Here is a 21783-nt window from a genome sequence, read left to right as displayed (position 1 = left end):
CAAGAGCAACAGCCAACAACGTCGTGCTCAGGCCCTAAGCAAGGAATACACAAAGTATGATAATCTTTATGCGGTATCTGTTTCCCACAAGAAATGCAATTATTAACTTTTTCTGACATCGCGTAAATGACTGAGGCAAGAAAAAACTAAAATATTCCCCAACGGGGTACTTAGCCAACTTTGAACCCGGTCTGAAACTTCTAAATTGAAAAATCTCAGAACGCCAACCGGCACTTGCAATACTGCTTCTGCATCGGACCATGCGGCAAAAAAGACTGAGGATATGACGCTGGTCATGCGCATTTGTACCCTGACGTACTGACGTCAGTCAAATGCGCCCTGACCGACGTCAGCCTTATACTTTGATATTCGGGCCGACCGAGGACAGCGGATTACCCAATTGTTAGGACTGCAGCAATGTGAGATGAAGAACATCCTTTTTTATAAAACTCTTAATATTGAAAGATAAAACTCAATATCAGCAGAGATCAGCTTTACCTGCTGACATTACTCATGTTAAATGAGTAAGGAACATATACAGTTGCTTCAAGAGTGTATTACTACTGTCTCTGTATACTGCAAAAGAAAAAACACTGAAGTGTTGTCATGCACTTGTAGACAAAAAAAAGTGCTCAACCACCACAGCTAAAATAACATCACTAATGAAACACACTCAAATGTAACCCCCAAACATGAACACTTTCGCAATATATCTATTGCTTCTTCAGACATTTACTAAATTAGTCATGCAACTTGTATATTGTTTAATGAATGACAATTTCCTATCATAGATCTTAATGTACCAACATTATGGATAGGGACTTTTATAATTATAAAATGCAGGAGTTATTGGGAGACCGATATGTATTTACAGATTTCCAAGCACCATGTTACAGGGATCACGGATAAGGTTGCTTTTTTAATTTTTGATTTGTTGGTGACAAGACTGATTAAAATATTTAAATAGATCTTCTGTAATGTGGAACACCCTGTGATACCCATTTTATATAGGTTACCCAAGATGCATTAAGATTTAATTAGTCCTCCAATGCGTCCAATAATATCCAGCAGAGGCTGGTTAACAGAACCCCTGTTTATCTATGTTGATAAGAGACTGTGTGGTTTTAAATAAAACAAAGGCAGTACTTAGAGACTCAAAATCACTCTTAGAAGATCTGTATCAGCAGATGCCTCATTGGTTACCAGGACGAACTTAAATTTTGTGACACTGGATGTAGCACCCCTATTCACAGTAATACTCAACTCTTGGGGCATATAGAATATTAGAACCTACTTACATAGCAAAATAATTTTTTGAGAGAAATTTTGTGACACTGGATGTAGCATATCCCTATTCACAGTAATACCTAACTCTTGGGGCATAGAGAATATTAGAACCTATTTACATAGCAAAAGAAGTTTTTTTGAGAGAAAGAGTTGAGCTTGTCTGTGCGTTAGTCAAATTGATTCTTGAGAATAATGTGCTTGTGTTCAGGGATCATTTTTATTTGCAGAGGGTTTGTGTAGCTATGGGCGCAGCTTGTGTCAACAGCTACCCCAGCCTTGCTCTAGCACAACAGGAGCTGGAAATGGTCCTGGACAATAGTATGTTTTGTCACATTTTATAGTACAAGAGGTTTGTTGATGACATCCTTACGTTATGGGGTGGTTCGCTGCAGCTGCTATCTGATTTTGTTAGATATCTGCATTCTACAACCACATTTTTGCAGTTTACCTATCAATTTTCCAGTAGTGAGATAGCTTTTCTTGACGTGACCATTAGCAGAACAGCACTGGGAGATTTTAACACTTCTTTGTATAGGACACCTTGTAAGAAAAATTCCTTGCTGCATAAGAGTAGCTAGCATGCATCCTCATCACATACCCAGTAATGTACTACTGAAAGGTCAATTCCTAAGAGAGATGAGGTTTATGCAGGGCTGATGCTATGTTACATCATGCTTTTCAACAAATATAAGCAGATTGTCTAGCAAGAGGCTATATTTAAGGACACTGAAGCATGTACAAATCAGGTTCTTTCTGAGGGACAGAGGAGGCAGAGCTTATTTTTCTCCCCAGACTAATACAGATACCACTACTCTATCTCATGTGACTGGGAGAATTGTGATATTTCCGCTCACATATTCTAGTGATGTAAATACTGTTTGTGAGATTATCAAAAAAAACAGGGGAATTTTGATGGTTTCAGATGAGCTTGGAGATGTTACAACAGACAGACCACAGTTTTCTTTTAGGAATAACTTGAATTTGAAGAGACAGTTGTGTTACAAGAAAGGAGGTAGGGTGGAGACTCAGATCAAAACATCAGGGAATGTACCCCATATGCAGGGGTTGTCGTGTTTGCAGTTTTATACATTTGGGTATGCTGTTTAAACATCTCAAGCTAGAGTTCTCAGTTGAATGTAATTGCACCACTAGAAACTTAGTTTATTTATCCATCTGTGGGCTCTGTCATGTTTTTTTTTATATTGGGAAGACCAATCGCTCCTTTAAGGAGTGCATACCTGATCATGACAGAGACATCACGAATAGAAAGTTCAACGATTCTCTAGCAACACATGTGACAGATGAAGGTGATCACCATTACTTTAAGTTTTTAGTGTTAGAAGTGGTAGGAGAAAACATTAGGGGTGGTGATCTGAAGAACAGATGAGAGAGCTAGCCTGGATCCTCTCTTTGCAGGCAGACCACCCCCTGGGTTTAAATGCAGTGGCGGATTTAGGCTTTGGCGCAGGGGCACGCGCCTCCTCCTTTTGGTTAACCCACACATCCTGAAGGCAGAAAAAAATAAAATCTCGCCACTCGCGAGTGCGGAACATGTTTACATCTGTAGTGCCAGAGTATTCTCCTTTAAGGAAGACCCGGCATCGCACACGCATGTGCCAACGCAGATTTAAACATTCCGCACTCACGTGCAGAATTTTAACTAGCAGTTCTGCGAGTGAGTGTTGCATATTCCATGACTGTAAGTAAACATTTTTTATGACGCTGCACACGATTTGGTTACTTTATATATGTGAATATTTTTAGATTTGATTTCCCACAACACAGTTTGGTAATTTTCACATCATCTATCAGCCTTAACTTTAACTCCATTTCTTGCTGTGATCTTGCTGTATTAATGGGGCTGTAGCTAAAATAGGTCCAGTCTGCGAGTATGGATAGCAGATTTTATTAAATAAATAAAATGAAAGAATGCGGCTAAGCATTTTATTTACTACTATGTATATTTCTTAGGCCTGCTTTTCTTATTGGCCTGCATATTTGTTTGGCTGCGTGTGGAAGAAGTTAGCCATTATAACAATTACTTTATGTCTTGTCACCTGTGTTTCAGCGAGTGGCTAGAAAACAAATATGAATTTTATCATGCAGGAGGGTTGAGGTGACTGTTAATATACACTACACAGATGTCACCGTTCTTATGGGTCAAGATGGCAATCAAGAGCTGAGGCAGTACAGGTGGGTTGAGGTGGTCTTGTATGTAAATGTCATTGATGGCCATGGAAGCTGGAGTACAGCCATTCTAGAATTTAATTTCATTAAGCACAATGCTAAGGAGGAGGTAGAGGACCTTGGTCTGCTGTGGGATAGTAGGTTGTCCTCACAGCAATGACAAGAATTAATAGATGTCTGTTTGTTACTCTTAGTAAAACATGACTCCATTTTGGGAATCACTGGGGCATGGATGTGGGTGCACCATGGAGGGAATGTTACTGCTTACTTAGACATGTTTATCATGGAGTATTGCTTAAAGTAAATTAACTACATATACAGACCACTACACAATGATCAGCTGATGCTGATGATGGCTATTTCAGTATAGGTGGTGATGGAGGTTAGTAGACTATCATCCTGTGGGCCCTGCAGTCATGTAGGATCATCTTGTGGAGGTGGGATGCAAGTCTGCGCACAGGATTGTACAGTATACATGTACTCTAAATGCCTGAGAGGGTTTGTGGATGTATGCTATAGTGTTCCCCCACAGCTGCCTAGGCAATGCAACCTCTTTTATAGGTGAGCTAATACACGTTCACTTATGTTAATGTCCACACTCCTGTGTGCATGCTTGTATACCACCTACTGTGGTGTCTGTGATGACAGTATGGTTCGGAAGGATAGCTGGCACAATGTTGGGGGCTGTTACCCACACCTTTGTTACGAATATACATACTAACTGTGTGATTGCTATTCCCACTGTTCTGAGAGCACTCATGATCCTTGACCACCTTCAATGGTCTGGTAATTGGCACAAGAGTGCCAACTTGGCATCACAATATTTTTGGGACTGATAGCACACGCATCTGTGTAGTAACATCACCTAATAACTTAAGGAATAAATTTGCACAGGCAGTCACATCATCAGTGAAAGGTTTCTGGATGTCCGTGTCTGTGACATCCACTGTACCCAGTTTACCTGGCACATGTCATACAGTGTGGAATTCACGCATCACAGGTGTGCACTCAGCCTGCATCCAAGGCATGTGACTATTCATCACTGCATTTGACAGTAGACTCTTGAGAAACTTTGTAGGATCTGGTTTATAAATGCTTTCAAAACCCCAGTAATATCTCCAGTTAGTTTGTGTAAAGTTCCAGTGGCCAGCACAGTCACTGATAAATGACATGCTGTTCAGTGGAATGTTTATTTCCTTTCTCCCTGCAGCTGATGTTCAGCTGCCACCAGCTCCTCTGTGAATTCACTGGATCTGCTGTATCCACCATAGCCTTCTCTTGGCTCAATCTGACCCATACCGGAGGCTAGTGTAGAGTCAAAACACACTAGTATTGCCATCAAACTTCTACTGGGGAGTGTGCCCCACCTCCCACAACAAAGCACATCTTTGCAAGCTCTGCATTTCCTGCATTAAGAAAGTGCATGCTCTCTTCCATGCATGGTCAAACCTTAACTTAAGAAGTATACTTCTTACAGCATTATAGCTAACCATGCACTTCATGCAGCTATTCCAGGGAGCCTAGGCTACCTCCGTCCACCTAGGAAAGCTGTGTTGGCATTGAACACTCACTCCTATCTTCCCCACCCACTCCCCTCCAGTGCCCATGCATCTAATCAAACAGAAGTTGCCCAGAGATCAGAGTAATATTTATTACACCTGCTATTTTTACTATTTACGTGGTAGCGGGGTTATGGACATATAGGATTTAGACATGCAGGACTTCTGCATTACCAATTAGTGGATGGTATACTTCAGTGGCTGTCAGGATACATACACCATCTGCATGTCTTGCAGCATTGTCATGGCTTCTCTACAATGCATAAGGGAGAAGCCCTACTTAGCAGTAGTTATTGATTACTGTATATACAATACAGGCTCAGTAATGAGATGCAAGCAGTGCATTGTGGTGAAGCACAGGTTGCTTACTAGGGAGCAAGTGATATAGTCCCTCACCCCTTCTGTCCTACTCTTCCTGGGTACACAGGCAGTGAATCACTGGCTACAAAGATCATCTGCATCCTACTGGAAGACATAACCCCTTTTTTATAAGCTGTGCTATATAGAAGGACTTTTTACCTCAGTAGACACATTGGTTAAAATTTAGGTCACTGTCCAGATAACTTCCCAAATCCAAACAAGCCTACTCATAGGGTCTTAATGTCATTGTGGTTCTTCCCTGAGGTAGATGACTTCCCAAAGAATACAATAATGCATTTATTGACATTTATTTTCGGTCCATGATTCTGGCACCAGTTATTTTTTGGGATAAACCTTCCTGCAGGATGGCTATGTAATTTGGGGATTCAGTGACTGCTTTCTAACTTGAAGCCATGTGCAATCTTAAGTCAGCGAGAGCCCTTTGGTATTGAGTTTTACTTCAGAGAAGTAGATGCTAAACAGGAAAGGTCCCAGCACAGAACTCTGGGGGACTCTACCGGTGACCCATCCCTTTGTGGAGGTAACCTTCCCTATTTTGTTTTCTTGCATACTATCTGTGAGCCAGGTGGTAATCCAGTGTGTAATAGGATGCCACTCCCAGTTTATTTAGCTTTTCTACAATGCCTGAGTGGGGGGATTGTGTCAAAAGCTTTGACCAGGTTGAGGTATGCAGTGTGTACCCTTTTACCTTCTTCCATTGCATTGGTAACCTTTTCAAAAAAGTCCACCAGACTGAGTAAGCATGATCTGCCCTTGACAAATCCAAACTGAAATGGGATCACTGTTAGGAGGTTTCCTGTTTCCTAATAAGTCTTTCCACGGCTTTGCATATTAGGCTGATCAGACATTAAAGTAGATTTTGTGTTCCTGTCCTTTGTGAAATGCTACAGTAGTCAGATTTGTTTTCATACTTTGCATATAACTTAACTGACTTAGTTTTTAGGACTTTTTTCAAAATATGTAGTTCCTTAACTTGCTATGCTCTTTTTAATTAACTGAACTTCAGTCGGGCACATAAAATTATTTACTTAAATTAACTTTGCTGGTTTCACATAAATTATTTACTTTGCTAAGGGTATTGTTGGGGTGCTATCACCTTCACTGGGACTCTCTGCTAGGATACCACAATGCATGTGTCAGGTTTGCTTTAGAAAATAACTCAAGTAATCTCCGTGGTATCCCCGAAGTCTCAAGCAACCTACTAAACAAGTATAGTGGGTCCAGAAACAAAACAGTGTAAGAAACTTCTCTGTGTGGAAGATTTTCAATCCATATATATCTAGTTTAATATGCAGTGATTAACTAGATATATATATGGATTGAAAATGTTCCACACCGAGAAGTTTCTTACACTGTTTTGCATTAGAAAATAACAGTTGGCATGGGCAACCAAACATATCTTCCAGGTATGTTTTAAAACAACTGGTATTGTCTGTAAATATGCTGTGTGCTGGACAGGAGTTGTGTACCTCCACTAACACAGCTACACCAGGTTCTTTGGATCCTAGGAGAATATTAGGCTAACTGCCCTGAAGGATAATTTTAAGTCTAGCTAATAAGCAGAGGTCAGAATCAAACACAGTAATTTGCGTCTATGAGGTGAAGACCTTAACCATTATGCTAAGTTCACTCCCACAGAGTTCCAACTGATTGTATGTTGCAGTGTTTTCACACATGCTGACAGAATATGTTAAGGTGATCTTGTCACTTCCCTGGTGTTCTGCTTTCTCACCTCACTCGTCGACTTTCCAGACTGCGCCCCCCCCCCCCCCTTTGCAAAATCCTGGATCTGACACTGAAATAGGATGGTCGCTATAAAGCCATCTCTACTAGCCCGGCCTCTTCCACATTAAGTGTATAGAAGAAAAACATTTTTAGGCTAGAGTAGTTTTGTTTTTTTTATCACTTATATAATATATGTACTTGTTTATTTTTCACATATTTTTATGGATTTAGTCTTTGTGATGCACCTTGTTGGTATGTTTTTAAGATCTACGATAGGAAATGTCATTGGTTAAAGAATATATAAGCTGCATGACTAATTTGGTAAATGTCTGATGAAGCGATAGGTATATCGCAAAGTGCTCATGTTTGGTTGCTATATTTTGAGTGTGTTTTACTAAAGTGATTTTGTTTTAGCCGCGGTGGTTGAGCACTTACTTTTTCTACAGTTATATTTATTTTTAAGAGCCGTGCCTTTACCGAGTTAGTCTACCTTCTTTCTGCATTTGTTTCCCTGTACTTCCTTAGTAACAAAATACTATGTTTCTGCTTATAAAAATGTTATACAGAGTGTAAATCTTCATTTTGTATCATGTTATACATATACACTGGCAATATCCATTGTACCACTTATAATTAAACCACTATTTCAAACAGTAACATAAATTATACAAGTCCAGGCATTTTAAAGATTAGAATGAGAAGATTTATAAAATGTGTGCACAACTTTTTTCATAAATAACTCACCAAAATTCACCATCATCCTCCACCGTCACACCGATCTTCTCTCTCTCACTTTTGCTCACTTTTTGCCACTCCTCAGAACTGTTATGGGAAAGAAGAGCATGTGTCTTTTTAAAGATCTGGAAATAATCAACGTGTAGTTTACATTATGGAAAAGGTACAGTAATGACTGAAATAACGCACCTCAGAGGACTATCACAAACATGTTCCAACAAAAGTGACACAGTATCCAAGTTATTTTAAAACACATTAACAGACTTTTCTAATGTTACAGTGTAGCAACTGTGTGCCTCTGCCCTTGTCATCCCTGGCTAATGTACAATAAATTATAGTGTTATGATTTGACGACCTTCCAATATCTGCCACTTAGAAACACAGTTTGATGCCCTCCAATACAACAATCGTGAAGTCTCAACAAGCTGCAGGTTGTTAAAATGGGCTAAAACTTCAAACTATAAGCTGGGGATTTATCTGTACTATGGAAGTCTGACAGAAAGCAGCTAATTATGTTATAGGCTTACAGGTTCAGTAACAGGTTTATAATAGTGTAATCTTCTAGAAGCTTGAATATATTCTCTCATCTTGAAGTATACATGTATGTATACATTCAAAAGTGGGAAAGAACTGGCCGTACTATACGGAAGTTGAAAGGTCAGGAACCATAGAGCAATAACTACCATGTTTACTGTTGTTTATTAAAGTATTGATAGACTTATCTAATATGGCTCTACCTGACACTACCAAAATCAGGATTGCTGAAGCCTCACTGACAAGTCACAGGAAACAGTCATTCGAGATGACCATGGTGCTAATTTATAAACAGCAGTGCATTCATATCTACAAGCAGGATGCGTCCTTTACAACCCCAAAGTAGGGACACTGCTCCTACACTCCCACTCCCTAAATATACTACATTTGAGGTTACAACAATTTGAAGGAAAGGAAAACATCACCATTTTTGACTGCAGATGTGAGACCCTGGAGCAAGCATATGTAGAGACAGTGTGAAAACTCATCTGTTAAATATATTGTAATAATCCACCAGATGACATTTAACTATTCATGGAAGATTATGTACACTATAGCGTCAGTTAAGATGAATCAGGTAACATAATGCATGTGCAGGGATATAAGCAGACCCTTAAGCAGCACCCGATGCAGTTCACTGATCGGGCACCACATGTGTACCAAGGTTGGATAACTACGCCACTTTAAACAGGTCATTTCTGAAAGTGACTTTGCATAGAAAAAAATTAAATGCCAAGGGAGAAAGCAAATATACAACTTGGGTGTCTCTAGTCTTTCTAGTTAAAACAAGTTAGTACCTCAACAATGAAACAAGTTCAGCTGACCAGCACATTTCCAAAAATGTATAAAGGAACTATAAGACTAAAGTAGCATACCCATGGAAATCTTTTCTAAATCCCTACAAACAGGTTATGGCTACTAAAAATTTGACTCTGTAGTACACCAATAAAATTTTCTAAAAATACACACCACCTTCTATAAAACAATATGGCTCTAAGATGGGGCATTATGGAGAAATAATGTAGCAAGCCCCCAAACTCCATCTACAGGCATGCACTCCTGCACACACACAATGCATGGCAATGGCATACCTAGACTACAGTATGACATCTGGACACTGGATCACAGTGAACTGATAACATCTAAACACAGAAGGGACTAGACTCAAACTTCCAGGTTTTCTTCATAAACTATCTCACCTAATGGAACCAGGGTACCACTACCTGCCAAAAATATTGCCCACAGCACTTATCCTGTCAATTCTGGATGCCATAAGGGTCTATCCGGGGCCTTTTTCTGTCTTCTTTATTCACCTACAGTACGTGTGAGCATAAACATACAGTTCTTATGCAGCATGCTGATGCCTTAAGGTTGCTACGAAATTCACACAACTTAATATTTTCTCTCTTTAAACTTTAAATGGGTTCCAATAACTTACAGCACATTTAAACTAAGTAGTAAACTATTTGCATTTTGTTAAACGACCATAAAATCCCAGCACATTCAAACTATCAAATCACATTTCATTGTTGATGGTCTCTAAGAAATGGTTTCCAAATGGCAATATTAAGAAATCTCATTAAACTCAAGAACGTTTCTTAAACCGTGGTTAAAGATAACAAACCAAGTTTACCAAAATCTTGGTGCACTAAACAGGATCAAATACAACTCTTGAAGCAAGGAAAATCAATTCACAGGCAGTTCAGCTATCTATAATGTTCAAAGTGTAGCACATCACAATATGTTAAAACATACCTTTAACAACTTAAAGCTTACAGGAGGATATGCAGGATTTCTTTTCCAACTCTGGTCCCTCCCTGAACCCTTGCACTGAGATGGATAGAATTTGTACACAGACAAAAATACCTCAACTGCCTTTTTCTCTATAAACTTGTTTATGCCTGTATCCCAGTATATACAACTTACTAACATGTAAAAAAAAAAAAAAAAGTCCGTAAGTAGTAAAGGTCCTTGGTAACCTGCAGGCTGCTAACAAAACAAGAAATAAAGCACAGGCATTCTTAATAGCGAAAAGATGGGGTGATCTCCCTTATAACATACTGAACTTTCACTCATTTAAATAAGGCACTGAGAAGCACCCATGCAGAGGGCAGAATCTGTAGAGTTTGTCAAGCAATAAGCACCTCTGTATTTAGAAAGTCCACTGCTACTGCATAGCTAACATTTTTATTTACTATAAACCAGCAATATCTTTGATGCATACTCTTTCTCCCAAATTACCACCATCTTTTTTTTTTCCCTCTATTCTGGTACCGCTTGTCTATTCTGACATTAGTACCTCACCTTAACTCATTACAGCCAAGTGAGCCTCAAGGCATTTCTGCAGTTAACTCTTACTGACACCTCTGGGCTTTAAAATATTTCTTGTTCATATTTGCATTAATAATTCTAAAACCATGCTACATACAAGGTATCAGAATATTTCATCTTAAAGCATACATGATGGCAAACACAAATGCATTGATATTTGACCTCTGTGTAATGCAGCTAGAGAGAGATTTATTTGTATTGTATTTTTTATATTTGTCTAAATATCTCAATGTTCGGGTATCACAGACAGAACTGCATAGCCTAATATGAAAACTCACAGCTGTATGAAGAAAATCCTGCTGGCAGTATGTGTCTTGCTTTAAGAGTTACTGAGACATCATAAGCTGTTTATGCATTACAAAATTAATATTCACACTGCTTTTATTCCGGCTTATAAAAATCAAGTTTAAAAACATCAAACTCATTGAATGCCACCTATATAAAGATTCATTTATCCTGAAGTTTGCCATTTACAGTTTTCTAGTTGCACTTATGGTTTCAAAGATACGAGTATTTGAACTGCAAGGTGATGACTTCATTTTTTAAAGGAAAACTCCACCCTAAAACTAAAAAAAAATTTTTTTTCACTGTATTCTGTTTCCTGACCTATTTTAACACCTCAAAATCACTCTAAGTGCTTTATTTGTAATTTTAGCTTAATTTTCCACAACATAACTACCAATGGGGCTTGATGTTATCAACGTGATCTTGTACTCCCCTCAACACTCTTTCTCATAATACTTTGTAGGATTCATGCCAGACATAAGGAAGTAACTTTGAATTCCCATGCCAGTGGCATACAATGGGATTTGGGAGTGTCACTTATTTTCTTTACCTTCTGTAAAAGGACTGCTTTTTTTTCGGTCTCTAATCACCCTCATTTATGTTTGGCTTAGACTTCGTTTTAAACTATACCTTAGAAGTTATCCAGCTACAGGCAGAAAAGTAACTAAATTGCAGGTCTTTGTTCAGGGTTTTCTTTTACAGTACGAGGAAATGATTCTGCAAGGATCTCTCAGTGCAGTGAGTTTTCACACCTCTGCAGTAGTGAGGGGGGAGGGGACTCTAAATTCCTCAAACTACAAAATAAGTCACTGAATGAAGACCTGCAATTTACTTTCCTGCCTGTAGCTGGATAACTTCCAAGTACAGTGTAAAACAAGATCTGAACCAAACATAAATGAGGGTGATTAGACACAGAAAAGCAGCAGTCCTTTTACAGAAGGGAAAGAAAATAACAGTGACCCTCCCAAATCTCATACTCCAATGGTATGGGAATTCAAAGTTACTTCCTCATGTCTGGTATGAGTCATACAAAGTATTATGGGAAAGAGAAATGATTGAGGGAGTACAAGATCACGTTGATAGATCAAGACCCACTGGTACCCATGTTGTGGAAAACGGGCTAAAATTACAAATAAGAGAGTGATTTTGAGGTGTTAAAATAGGTCAGGAAACAAAGATAGAGTGAAAAAAATTTTTTATTTTAGTTCTAGGGTGGAGTTTTTTTTTTTAAAGGCTCAAGCCACACCCACTGGGAGTTAAAGGTACACAATCAAAAGAGCTGTATTGGAGGGAATGAGTTAAGTGGTTACTCCTCTTTTTACTACACCGGTTACCACTATTTTTCTCACCACGGTCTTGTAATCTTTTATTCAAAGACAATCCTACAATCTCTTTCTGGCCAGTCTCTCACAATCTGTTCTCTTTCTCCTATGATAAAAGGAGTGCAATGAATAATAGCTGTACACTGTCTAAAACTCTTCTCTCATTGGTACTTCTCTCTAGTCCGGTGTCATTTCCTCTACCATCTCCTGTGTTCTGCCATCATAATCTTACTAATATATTACACTAAATTAGCAACCCAACTGTAATTAATATCAGAACTCGTCTAAAACTATGCACAAGCTGCATCCTAAAATATCTCCAAATATACAAGAGTTCCTTATTGTTTTTTTAGTAACTTCCAAAATGGCTGCACACTGATCAGTTTACTTTCTGCTCTCCCAGTGTGCAAAGAAAAACTGCATTAAAAGGACCAGCGAAACTGTAGGCTTGGTTAAATTTCAGTTACTGGCTAGAAAGTACACTGCCTGGAAGCCATCAAAGAAGAATTTTGAAAAGCCTGAAAGAAAATCAACCAGAAAAGGTGAAGAGAAAACACTCACTGGGAAGAATCTTGCAGCTGTTCAGTAAAAGCAGCTCAAGTTTCAGCTTAGGTAAAGAGATGGCTTCTAGTGATGTAGAAGAAAAAATAAATCAAAAGTACTTAGAGGTCATTAAAGTAAGCAATTATGCCAGACATGGTGTATGTTAATGTGTAATTAACGCCCACCCAGGGGTGTTAGGCCCCGACATTGCAGGCAGAGGGCCTCTAATGGTGCTAAATTACAAATTAACACACCCTGGAGGGCACTATTGTGCTTACAGAATGGCTTCTCTGTAAACTGCTGCATTTTACTTATTTCTTAAGTACTATATTATTTTTTATATATATTTTTGATATAAAATAGTTCTTCCTCCTCCTAATGTTTAAACTTGCTGTAGTATATGTTAACGGTGTTGGAGGAAGCATTTTACATCCAAAATAGAACACCATTAAAAATCCGGGTATTTACTTTATTTTTTACACTCGCTAAACAGCAAAAGCAGCGTGCTTAGTGAGCTTAAGATAATGGCAGCCTTTCAAGTTTTCTCAGTCTGAGCTCCACGGCAGCTTGATATGCTGCTGTGAAGCGGTGGACTCGTTTCCAGCGGGCATTACTTGTACATTTATACCCTCCTAGAGAACGTTCTCTCTTCATTCAGGGTGCTTATGTACAGTTTGACCATTCTCTAAAATAAATGAAACACTGAAGGAATATATCAACTCAAACAAAATGCTGGAAAAAACAGCAGTTAACTAGCTGTTCAGATCATAGGTTTATAGGTTGGTACTAGGCTATCGGCCCTGGGGCCTATACAAGCCTAGCCATAACAATTCCCTGTCTATTTCTTCCCACAGTATTTAATTCCTTGGACCCCTGTCTAGCAGGGTGACTGATGTGATCTCCGGGGTGAATTTCCTATCTCACATCTAATCATCAAGGTTCCTTTTGAAGAGGGCCAAAGAGGCGCTCTGCTCGACATGTATGGGCAGTCTATTCCAGAGTCTGGGGAGTCTCTGGGTCAGGAAACTATCCCTCCAGAATGTTTTGTTCATTGTGATGACAAGGTTTAGATCCCTGGAGCGTGCGTCTCTGAGGGACATTTCTCCCCTATCTCACTCAGCATCTTCATCATATTTGCTGTGACCTCATCTGCAGTTGCTTTCCCTGACCTAATTTTCCTTAGTGCTATTCTTACTTCTTCTAGGTTGGGCTCCTATTCTCTCATCATGGGCTGTACTTCTTCATTCAGAAGTTGCTGGAAGTACTACTTCCATCTGCTTTTGATGTCCTGTAGACTTGTGAGCAGGCTGTTACTGGCATCCCTTATGAAGTTTCTGGCTATCTTCTTTATCTTTCTGGTAGTTTCTTTGTGGCACCTGCTAAATCACTTTCCATAAGCTGGTACAGTACCTCCAATGCCCTATTCTTTGTTATTACAAATCCTTTCTTGACCAAGCAGTTTTCCTTCCTAGTCTGGTCCATCTCTTCTATCTCCCACTTTTTTCTGCACTCCTTCTTTCTTTTGATGACTTTCTGGACTTATGCATTCCACTGCCAGTTTTTCTTATGCACCTTATTTCCATACCTGGCTTGGCCACATATCTGTTCTGTAGTCCTCTTTGCCATTCTTCTTCTCCTCCACCAATATCCACCTCTTCTTGAGGTGCTAGAGCCCTGAGTAATTCCTTGAACTGCTGTACTTTCTCTCCAGTCAACTTCCAGGTCTTCAGCCTGGTCTCTGTTGACCTTTGAGCTTTCTCTGGCCACTGCTTGTAGCTTATTGTGGCAACCAGTGGTTTATGCTAAGGGTCGACTTTCACTAGGAATGACTTTGCAAGCAATGATTCTACCCCAGTGTCCTTTCCTTTCTAGGACGAAGTCTATCTGTGTTGCATGTTGGCCATTCGTATATGTGCACTGGGTAACGGTTTCTTTTTATGAACCCTGTGTTGGCTATTATCAAGCCATTTGACAGACAGAAGTCATCTAGAATGGCCTCTCCTTCCTTATTCCTGTGGACCCAGGCAGTCCTCATATCCTGTTCTGTCCCGATATGTGCATTCAAGTTACCCATTATCAACCCCAGTTCATGTTGTTCTGCTTTTTCTAGTGGGTCCTGCAACTGCTATATGAATGCACTTTTTTTCTCACTATCACAACCCTGCTATGGGTCATAAGCTAAGATTATGAATACTATCCTCTCTTTAGGCTGGAGTCTGACTGCCATGAGTCTATCACTAATTCTAATGATATCCCTCATGCCTTCTGAAGCCTCTCTCTCACCACAATTCCCACATGATTTCTATCCTGTCCTTCTTCTGAGTAGTAAACTCTGGATCCCAAGCCAAGTGCCTTTGCTGCACTGCCTTTCCATCTTATCTCTTGGATACATAGGATGTCCAGCCTCTTCCATACCATCCTGTCATCCACTTCCACGCTTCATCCTATCAGTGAACCTGCATTGAGTGTAGCAATTCTTAGTTCTTGTTTGGCAGGTTGATTGGTTATATATCCAGCTTTCACTCAACAGAGCTGTCCCAGGTAACCCAGGCTGAGCATTACCCAGCCAGTATCTTATTGACCCAGGGCTGGTGGACTTTATGGCAGATCAACTGATAAAACTACCAAAAAAAAAAAATCAAAACCTGAAATGAAGAAAAATATGGAGGAGTACGATGCTTCTCAAGAGCAGCAGTTTATTTTATTTTGAATTTGTTAACTAGGGTAGGGCACTCATCCCAGAGGACCAATTTCAGTCGCAGCCAGGAGAAAACAGAGCTGTTACACAATACACACACTGATCTCCCCCCTCACCAGGCTCGACAAGGAGAAGGTGAAGGTAATTTGTCTGTCAGGTGCCAGAATCCACCACATCACACACGCACTTCAGTCTCTCCACAACAGGTACAAGTATGACCCTGTCATTGTCCATGTTGGTGTGAATGACTTGAGAAGTACCTCCCTGGACTACATAGAGAAAGACATGATTGAGCTCTCAGAGCATGCATCCCAGACAGGTATGACCCTAGCCCTAAACAGCATCCTACCTTCACCAAGAATGATACCACAATACCAACAAAAAATAGATCAACAATTGGCTTAGCTTCTGGTGTCATTCCAAGGTGATCCAATATCTGTCTGCCTGGGATAACATGGTTGACAGGCCTTGATGCTTTGCCAGAGATAGCCTCCACCTGTTACTCCTCGGATTCTGGATTCTGGCCAAGGCTCTTGCCTTTCCCATTGTGCCTTTTTAGGCAACATCCCAAAGACAAATCTTCCAACATAAAAGATATCAAAAAGCAAACTGAAGGTCATGCTGCTTAACCTGAAAATGCACGGAATGGAGGCTCTCCTCACAGTGGAAGATGCCGACATCTGTGCACTCACGGTTCAAGACTCTGGACAGCACCCCTGCCTTACCAGGCTATACCTCATTTCACACATTCCAACCCCAAAATGAGGTCGGGAAGACTAATTATGGTGGGGTCTCTATTTTCACCACAGACAAGCACACCTCCAGACTGGTTTGCCAGAATGACGCACTAAAACTACTCCAGGTACAACTGACAGTTGGCAAGACACCCATCCAAGTTGTAGCCTGCTACAGACCCCACCCCCTCCATGACTCGACACCCATTCCTCCTACCTGGACCTAGGTCGACTCCATCAAGATACCCCCAAAACCCTGATCCTTGTTGACATCAATTACCCCACCACAGACTGGGTGAACTATGCCTGCACTAATGCACTTACCCAACGATTCCTTGACTTCATCAATTCTAATGCACTAGACCAGCTCATCTCATCCTCCACAAGGGGAGATAACATTCTGGACTTGGTTCTCACCAACATGTGCGACCAATGCACCACTCCCATTGTAGGTTCCTCGCTGGTGGATAAGATCATCAGTCTATCTCATTTGACGTCTCTATCCACCCAATCTCTCCCTAGCCGTAACCAGGCTAAAACTTCTTAAAAGCTGACTACAACCTCCTAAGGGAGGGTATCAGTAACTTCGCACCCCTGTCCCCCCTCAGAGGCTGCAGACAACTATGCTGAACAGTACGCCAATGCAGTATACAAGCACCAGTACAACTGCATGGAGTCAGCCATACCCAACAATTAAAACCTGTTCCTCAAAGAAACACAAACCTATCTGGTGGACATCCTCCAACAGACTTTACAACAAAAGAAACTGTTGCCCAAGGGTAAAAAGGCACACATTCTCAATTGGAAAAACTCCCTCCTTACCTCAACAAGCAAATAGATCACTAGTGAAAACCTCCAAAGCCAATTATGAGTCGAAATTAGCCTCCAAAACAAAGGAAAACCACAAAGCCTTCAGTTAAGTCAAGAACCTCCATGACAACGTCCAGGTTTGTTCCAAATTAATACTTAATGGCACTACTTACACTGATCCTGTTTACTTAGCCAGCCTGCTAGCAGACAGGGTCACCCTCAAAGGCCCATTCGACATCCCCTATACTTGCTCCACACCTCACATCGCCATAGATCAAGTATTAAAGGCCCTATCCAAGGCAAACAGCACAGCTTCCTTGGGACCCGAGAGTATCCCAGACTGTATTCTGCACCATCTCCAGCAAGAACCAGCTTCACCATTGAGCACCCTATTCAACCACAGCCTAAGTACAGGCTTCATCCCAGCAGAGTGGAGAACTGCCATTGTCATCCCCTTGCAAAAAGTCAGTGCCACTACTGACCCTGGAAACTATCACCCCATTAGCGTGACAAGTCTAATCTGTAAAGTCATGGAGCGTATTATCATGGACCTCGTACACAAGGACATAGGCAATCTTCAAGTACTTGATGCCACCTAGTTCAGATTCATCAAGGGCAGATCTTGCTTGATGAACCTGGTTGACTTTTCTGAGACCGTCACCAAGGACCTGGATGAGGCAAAGTCAGTACATACAGCTCACCTTGACATGGCCAAAGCCTTTGACATAATCCCCCACTTAGGCATCATTGAAAAGCTAACAACTTGGTGTAAATCCCCATTTCATCAGGTGGATGGCCAACTGGCAAACAGATAAAACCCACAAAGTCAAAACGGGCATCTCCACCTCTGACAGCAGACTTGTCACTAGTGGTGTTTCCCAGGGATCTGTCCTGGGACCTCTACTGTTTGGCAACTACTTCTCAGAGGTCCAGGCAATGACAAAAAGGCCTGTGGCTGACCGAGTGTGGACGACTAAGTTGGGTGCTGTCATTGACTCCCCAAATGATGATAAACTACTACAAAAGGGTCTCACAGCAACAAATGACTGATAAGTCATGGCCTTAAGTTAAACACAAAAATGTGCATCATACCATTTGGCAAAAACATAGCCCCCTACTGATTACCACATCAATGGCAACCCCCTAAATACACAATCTGTGGTGAGAGACCTGGGTACACAGGTCGACAACAATCTCACATTCGGCCATCATGTAGCGGCAGTGGTCAGAAAAGCCTTTTACTTGGTTCATCTCAGAATTAAAGGGATTGCAAACAGAATCTGTACTTCTCCCTCATTAGGCCAATAATTCAGTATAATGCCCCATTTGGTATGTACCTCTCCAAACACCTGCACTAGGTGCCACAGAAATACCTCACAAAGAGAATCCATGGCCTCCAACACCTGTCCTGTGTGGACAGGCTGAAAACACTATCACTCTACTCGGTATCATACAGATTGCTCAGAAGTGGTCCATGTCTCACCTACAAGGCAATCTCAGACCTTGCAATACTAGAGATACTCCATATCTGTAAGTCTAACTCCTTGTGCATTAACCGCTTGAAAGGTTTAAATCTAATATGCGACTAACAAAAACCTGCTGGAGAGACAGGTTTGTCTCCCAGAGGCTGACCAGTCTCTGGAATTTACTTCCCATACACGTCAATAGTTGACCCTCTTCAAGTGCAACCTTGAGTTGATGGGAAAACACAAATTTGTTCCAGGGGTTCCACCAGTGTCCCTCACTGACGAGTGACAGGTGCTGACTGAAGTTTCATTTTTGGGGATAAACTCTTAGCTACGCTTGTAAAGACCCCAGGGCCATTAGCCTAGTAACCTCCTATGATCATAGTTGCATGATATACAGAATAAATGAAAAAATGCAATATATACATACATTATATACAAAGTTAATATCATAGTTTGCTTGAGGGAGTAAAGGCAACAGATAAAAGATGTGTACAGAGTGAGTGTATACATGCATTATATATATCTATATATCTATATATCTATATCTATATATATCTATATATCTATATATATCTATATATCTATATATATCTATATATCTATATATATCTATCTATCTATATCTATATATCTATATATACATACATACATATACACACATACATTATATATATATATATATATATATATATATACCTATACACACATACATTTTTTATATATATATATATATATATATATATATATATATATATATATATATACACACACATACAGACATATATATATATATACACATATATGTAGTGTGGAAATCAGAGTGGTCATGTTTTAAGAATCACAATCAAAAACAGAGTCATAGCAAGGTGTATAGACAGAAGGGAATGATATCAGATTCATTTTTCTACAGTCTTGAAATATGTTTTTATTTGTGAATGGAAAATGGAGTAAAAGGAATTATATTTAAGAAAATAAGGGAGAGATTTCTACAATTTGTGATCAAGGACTGATAAGGCATTGTCTGTGCAGTGAAGGCTAGTTGAGGGGGTTTGGAGCAGAGAACAAGAGTGGTTAAGCTGTCTAAGGTTGTACACTGTTGCATCCCTGCATAGTCTGGAAGCTCATGGATGGAAGGTGTCATTCTTGATGAGTTTAAACAGTTGAGAGGCAAGTAGAAAGTTTTTTCACAGGTAAATAGATAGATTTTTCCATGTTGTTGCAGTGTTGTTTATTTCTTTGGGGAAAGCGTGATGAATCTGCAAATAGCATTTGAAATGGACTGAATAGTTGATACCTTTCTTTAAGAAGCTGCAGCAATTAGTGGGAGGCAGTAATCTAACTGAGCCAATAAGATACATTTGCCTATTCACTTCCACTGGGTCAGGAAAGAAAAGAGGAGATACTATTACCCAGACGAAGAGGGAGATGTGTGCGCACATGTGAGCATCTGTGTAGTCCAGGTAGAGTTGCAAATTTAGGAAGACATCAAACCAAATCCCTTGGTATTTGAAGTGACTTTCAATAGTATTAAGGTGATCAAGGATTTTATCACAGCTGTGATGGTGTAGTGTTTAACTGCTGTGACTATAGTATACAGGGTCCTGGGTTCAAGACCTGCAAGGACTGTTTAGGGGTTGGGAGGGTGGCCTAATGGTTAAGGTGTTTGCCTTACAAACACAAGGTGCAGGGTTTGAGTCTCAAGGGATAATTGGCTAGGCTTAAAAAAATTGCTTGCAAGGGCAGTTAGCTTAGTACTAATCTATGAACCTAGAGGCCTGGAGATGGAAAAAAAAATTGTATGGTTATAACACAGTGCACAGAGGAAACCTTAGAGTTTCTGCGGTTATCAGAGAAACTGGAAGGAGCAGAGTGTATTAATTGTATGAAAGTACAAATAAGCAACTGGACTGGAGTTCCACAGCAGGATTAGATGATTGAAAGGGTACATTGAGTGCATGCTCCAAACTTGGCCTTTAATAAGCAGCCAAGACCTGTATTAGTAAAGGTGCAATCATACCAACAGAAAGAGTTGAACTTAAACTGTGGCAGAAGTATTAAAAAGTAGAGATAGAGTGTTTGTAGAAAATGATTACTCACTGTACACCAGGCAGAAGAAAAAGCAAACTTATCCCAGCAATCAAGAGATTGTTGAGAGGTAGGTGTGAGATTCCAGCTGCTGTATCCAGCTGTTTAAGTATTTTTTCCAGGAGGGTCATAGCCATTTTTAGACACAGAACAGGCTAAAGAGGAAATAAAGTTTATCCAGCAAAAACTGAGCCAACAAGCAGAAGGGGACTCTGCTTCGCATTCTTCTGATAGTAAGGTTCATATAGAGAATTTACCAGTGAAACTTTTCCCAGTGTTTCAAAGAAAAATGCTTCACAGACAGAAAAAAATCCCAAAGAAGTTGATATGAAGAATCAGGAGTACCATGGACTTCAACTCGAGTTTGGGGTTGCGAGATGAAGATCAACAGTAAGAACAGCAAATCTGAAATTAGTGAATAAATGTGAGACTGTAAAGCATCAATCACATTTGTACAGCATGGCTTTGCAAGATAGAGCGTCTGAAAAAGAATGGACTTTTGTTGACTTAAAACTTGTGTGTGGACTGTAAAGCATATGCCCCACTTTATCAGTATTCATATAAAACATTTTGTGATATAAAATGCATGTTATATCTAGTAAAGTAATTTTGTGCAGTGATTACAATACTTTCACTTTTTTATAAGGGTGACTGTCTAGATTAATGACTTTTGCTTAAGCTACAAAAAAATTTTTTTTTTGTAAGCAAGTAGGCTTAAAAAAAGACAATGATGAAAGCCATGAAAAATGCCAAGTTGCTTACAAACTGCAAAGATACTAGCTTTTTTCTGATTAGCAAATATTCAGTAGGAGTCAAGACTTTTGCAGATGAAGGCAGCTAGCTGTACATTTTGTTCTGTGTGAAATTTACAAAGATAAACTGCAGAGTACTTTTCCATGGAGATGATCTGTCTGGAGGAGCAATCAATTAATCATGAAAGTTCACAGCATTCTTTGCCGAAGGAAATGCAACATTTAAAGGTAAAATGGTGAGCAGTTCAATTAAAAATAAAGTTTAAAATTATAAGGAGTGAATAAGAGATGGCAGCCTCCCTAGCAGACTTAACACAGTAATGCATTTAACAGAACAGTGTACATT

The 21783-nt window shown here is 39.9% G+C and overlaps 1 protein-coding gene across 1 annotated transcript in view; it reads right to left on the bottom strand.

Moving 5' to 3' along the window:
* The window catches only part of CAPN5 (calpain 5), an 808497-nt gene that overhangs the window by 340866 nt on the left and 445848 nt on the right, over positions 1 to 21783 (bottom strand). Inside the window, exon 6 of the mRNA XM_044073347.1 lies at positions 7884 to 7961. Coding sequence (XP_043929282.1) covers positions 7884 to 7961 — 78 coding nt within the window. The remainder of the gene's footprint in view (positions 1 to 7883; positions 7962 to 21783) is intronic.

Source organism: Protopterus annectens, chromosome 5.part1, assembly GCF_019279795.1.
Source record: "Protopterus annectens isolate FY-2018-M chromosome 5.part1, PAN1.0, whole genome shotgun sequence".
Lineage (NCBI taxonomy): Eukaryota > Metazoa > Chordata > Ceratodontiformes > Protopteridae > Protopterus > Protopterus annectens.
Note: the sequence above shows the minus strand (reverse complement) of the source record. Positions and strands in the feature narration are given on the sequence as shown.